The sequence below is a fragment of the Anneissia japonica genome, unplaced genomic scaffold, assembly GCF_011630105.1.
Source record: "Anneissia japonica isolate Jap-2015-1 unplaced genomic scaffold, ASM1163010v1 scaffold287965_len1858130_cov191, whole genome shotgun sequence".
In the NCBI taxonomy this organism is placed as follows: Eukaryota; Metazoa; Echinodermata; class Crinoidea; order Comatulida; family Comatulidae; genus Anneissia; species Anneissia japonica.
Genome location: NW_022748342.1, coordinates 77,003 through 82,179, shown reverse-complemented (window position 1 = coordinate 82,179; position 5,177 = coordinate 77,003). Strand labels below are relative to the sequence as shown.

Genomic DNA, 5,177 nt, shown 5'->3' with positions numbered 1-5,177 from the left:
ATATATATATAATATATATATATAATATATATATAATATATACATAATATATATATACATATATATACGTATATATATATACGTATAATATACATGCGTATATATATACCTGTCTCTTATACACATCTAGATGTGTCACAAGGGAGGGGTCAGGACCCATGATCCCCTCCTCCCAGATCCGCCAATGTGAATTGCGTAACTCGGTCGGGTACTGGATAAACATTCTCTTTCCCATCCTTCTCCTTCTTCCCTCCTTCTTTTTTTCCATTTCCGATCATACAAAGTTCTCCAGACATTATATATTTTTCGCCAAAAAGTGGGGGGGGGGGCGCCCCCCCCGGTTCCGCCGCCCATGGCCTATATCTTTAAAATATATTTTTATCTTTAAAATCTTTAGTTGCACGATTAATTGATTTGTAAAGCACAATTGGGCATGTTTGCTTAGCTCAGGACTCCTTGGACAAGATTTCGCTTTTATTGGAGGATCCAATTTTTATTTTTAATTATAATTAAGCTACCTTTGACTGATACTTCATGTAGCTTTCTGGAAATTTAGTTATATAATTTAACAGCAAAGTGCAACATTGCTTCTTTTTATAAATCATTGCTGCTTGAAATTCTTCCTTTTTTATTATTTTTTTTATTATCATCGTAATTAAAGCTGATTTAAGTACTACCTTAAGGTGTTCGGCCGAAGAAGTACCGAAATTTAGGCCTGTCTAGGCCAAGTACAGTTACGTATTACCGCGAAGTGGGGCGGGCGGTACATGCCTTTATTTACTAAGTGGATAGCGAAATTTTTCGATCGCCATGCGGAAGTTAAAATATAATCCCAAATCCTCCTCCTTTTTGGAATTTAAGGAAATTAATACATTTTTGTTTCTTTGTTGGATCGATTGCAGCAACCCCAAAATTATATAGCATTAATCATCTATAATAACTGCTAACTTCCTACCCTATCGCGTTGTTTTGTTTTGGTGACAACATGGCCGGTGTAAGTCACGTGATTGAAACCGAGTTGGCCAAACTCTCTCTATCTACGGCTCTGGTACCAATGATGCGACACTGCCACCAATCGATAGTGTTGCCTAAGATGACAGAAGATTGCTCGAGATGGCTTACACACACACACACACACACACACCACACACACACACACACACACCCACACACGCACACGCACACCCACCCACCCACCTACACAAACCTGTAACACAACTTTTTGATGGATGAATATGTAGTCGTGTCAAATCACATGACATAATAATATTATTGATTTGTTGATTTTTATGACTGGTGTAACACTTTTAACAATCTTATCAAGTTTAAATGATGTTGAACTTTTTGCTACAATGCTGAGTACACTTACGTTTCTAAGCCTTTCCTTATTCATAGTCTTAGATTGGGGCTGCTGTCAATCGTATGTGTGTCTATCGTTAGTACCAAAAAACGCCGCTCACACCCAGCAATAATATCAGGGTACAGTACAATTTAGCATAAGCCGTATACTTGACGAAACACTCTAAAATCACTGTCGACTCAAGAGTATAGTCAAAATTGTAATTCCATCTTATTATTTTAATTTTCTTTATTCGGCACATAAAAAATAGAAAAGTATACAGTAGAAATTCAAATTTAAAGCAAAAGTTAAGATTGAACTAAAATAGATACAACAGATGACCCGAATAACACACGCTTGAATTCAACTTGTTTCCAATAGGGTCCGTCCACATCACTATTTACTTTCTCTGTATGACCCTTCTTGTCTGATGTAGTTCATAGCTTAATCATCAAGATATGTAGAATTGTTGATGAATCTCATACACATACCAGAGGGCCAACGGACAGGCAAGGGACAGGCCAAACTCTGGGTCACATACGGCCCCGGCTACACAGGAGTATAAATGGGTACCTGGTCAGATGGGAATGATTTGGAATGGAGTTGAATTTAAGAGAGCTTAATTGCATTGCAGAAAATTGTCCTAAGATAGTGGACGTGGTAGACAATTGTGCATGTTTAATCCTGTATCAAAATGACTAGAAAAAAGCGCTTTTTCTCGAGTCGAAAGTCGCTATATATTATAGATACATTTTTAAAATAAACTTCTAATAGAAGAAAATGGAGACAGTTTTTTTAAAAAAAGGGGAAAAGTTTTTTTTTTTTTTTTTTTTTTCTGTTTTTACTTGGAATTTTTAAAAACAATTACATGCTAATACAAGGGAGAAAAAGAATAATGCAAGTACAGCCATTACCATTGCCACAATAAATATAGGAATGGCATTTAATACATTGGTTATTGTAACACCAGTCTTACACGAATTGAAGACATTGAAAATTATGTTCGGATTCCAGTAGCTAAGAATTAGTTTAAGTTTTGTCTTTATTTTTTTTAAATTTTATTTTTAATTTTAATGTGTTGTGCTTAGTTAAGATGTTATTTGTTTGCTCCTCGGAAGAATAGTGTTTATCGTTGACAGGCCACCCTACTGAAATAAAATGGAGATAAATAAGTAAATAAATGTATTGGATTAGAACTGAAACATCTAAACAGAATTATAAATTCGTTTTAATACGAGTGTACTAGAACAACTGCAATTCTTTCAAATCTGGCTCTAAATTTGTATGTGTGTGTGTGTGTGTATGTAAAAAATGATCAGGGATCCACGTGTGTTCATATATGAATAATATAGAAAGAAAACAGGAAACGAAGTAGACTTTTAGAACACTATTTTACTTAATATTTTTATAAAAATTCTACATATATATATATATATATATACATATATATATATATATATAAATGTATTGGATTAGAACTGAAACATCTAAACAGAATTATAAATTCGTTTTAAGACGGGTGTACTAGAACAACTGCAATTCTTTCAAATCTGGCTCTAAATTTGTATGTGTGTGTGTGTGTGTATGTAAAAAATGATCAGGGATCCACGTGTGTTCATATATGAATAATATAGAAAGAAAACAGGAAACGAAGTAGACTTTTAGAACACTATTTTACTTAATATTTTTATAAAAATTCTACATATATATATATATATATATACATATATATATATATATATAAATGTATTGGATTAGAACTGAAACATCTAAACAGAATTATAAATTCGTTTTAAGACGGGTGTACTAGAACAACTGCAATTCTTTCAAATCTGGCTCTAAATTTCAATTGAAATATTTTACTAAACGTTCGTAGGCCTATTATTTTTTGTGCATCTAAAGAAATTCTAAATCCATTACAATAGGCCTATATCTGTCTCTTATACACATCTAGATGTGTATAAGAGACAGCATGTAAGAGGCGGTTTATTGCTACTGGTAGAATAAATTAAAATAAATAAATGAATAAATTAGGCAGTAGAGATAGAAGCTACGATAAGCAAATAACAAGGTTTTTGAAAGGTAAGTCGTTTTTATTATGCTATCAACAAAGCATTAGTAACAACCAAGTACAAATAATACTAATGCTATTATTAATAATTATTATTACTATTAGTAATGTTGTATTGAGTAATAATTATTGTTATTATAACCATTATACTTTGCAAAAACCCTAAATATTCTGTATATAATAATAATAATAATAATAATAATAATAATAATAATAATAATAATAATAATAATAATAATAATAATAATCAGTAGATCAATCCGAATGCGCACTCAAAATATCTTAATCACAGCAATGAGGGTGTAGATGTTCATATTTTGCCATGTGGGTTGATTAACATAAGCTCAAAACAAATAGGCATATAAAGGCCTAATGACGCCAAAAAACCACTTTATGGAGAAGGGGGAGTATGACATAAATCTTCCTAATATTCGGAGTAACGTTATAAGTATGAAAGAAATAGGCTTTATCATAAATCGCATCCTAACCATGCTCTTCCTTCGGTCGTACGTAGGCCTACAAATTTGAATACGGCAACCCTGAATTTATTCATTTTATCAAGTAAGAGGTTTAAAGGAATATCTAGATTATACTCAATCACATTTGCATATTATATTGCCGTTGGTCCAAGGCTACATTAAAAATTCGAAGGGCATCCTGCGGTCACGTTTGATGAAATTGCAATTACTTATAAACACTTAAATAAAATCGGGTTTGTGTGATACATCATGGCCCAAAAAATAGTCCGTCAATCGTGTATAATTAAAGGACGTATTTCATTGGTTGATTAATATACATTTTGGGTAAATTTGTTAACTAATCCTGGGCAATTTATCTTTATATTTGAAAGCTCCTGTCAAATATATTGTCATTTCGTATTCCTGTTATTCTAATACTATATTGTACATGTAATGCGTTCATCAATTAGATTAACATTATCTAGGCCCATGTAAAATCATGCCAAGCAGAATATAATTATTTGAAATTTGTTTTATTGCTGCTCATTAATTAGAAATGATTACTGTATCTCTATAGAACAATTGTTCTTTATACCTCCTTGGTTTGATATTGATTAGCACTTCTTTGCATGCATCAATTCAAGATAGGTATGTGATAATATATGATATGCTAGCGTGTAGTTTTTATTATCATAAGAAGTTGTCTTCGTGACAGTTTCTTTCTTGACAACTATAAGAGCGTTGCATTCTCTTACACAACAGCGTTCTGGTGCGAGTTCGAAACGTCAATCAGGTGACCACACTTTTTTTTTGGCAGACCTATTCATTTCGGGCTGCCATATTTGGAAGTTTTCATTACCTAGTCAAAAATGTCCTTAATGTTTGTGTTACGATCTTGGAACAATCAGGATAGATGAAGCATGACTTCTCACTTGAACTGATTATTCTTTCGATAATTTGTGTAAATCCAATTCACTGTCGAAAACCTTTAACGAAAAAAAATACAATAGAATTAGAAAAAATGATCGTAGCATACTTGATAATACGATTGATTAATTTAATGAGACTATAATGTTTGTGTTTGTCTGTATAAAAGCAATTTCACTCAGTTAATCCTCTGGTAACAATCAAATCCGGTTTTACTTTATATGAGGAAAAAAAGCAAGCAGGCTAGTATACTTCCCTTCCATTATACGAACATGTCTAAATGATATAGTACACACCTTTGAGATAATTAGGCTTAAGTGGGCACGAATACCGACATTAAGTATTTCACACCTTTAATCGCGTTAGATTGGTTGCCAACCAT

The 5,177-nt window shown here is 32.5% G+C and overlaps 1 protein-coding gene across 1 annotated transcript in view; it reads right to left on the bottom strand.

Moving 5' to 3' along the window:
• Nucleotides 1–3,411: 3,411 nt before the first annotated feature.
• The window catches only part of LOC117120852, a 4,522-nt gene continuing 2,756 nt past the window's right edge, over nt 3,412–5,177 (bottom strand). Inside the window, exon 3 of the mRNA XM_033265940.1 lies at nt 3,412–4,854. Within this exon, the coding sequence (XP_033121831.1) occupies nt 4,810–4,854 (45 nt within the window). The 3' untranslated portion in view covers nt 3,412–4,809. The remainder of the gene's footprint in view (nt 4,855–5,177) is intronic.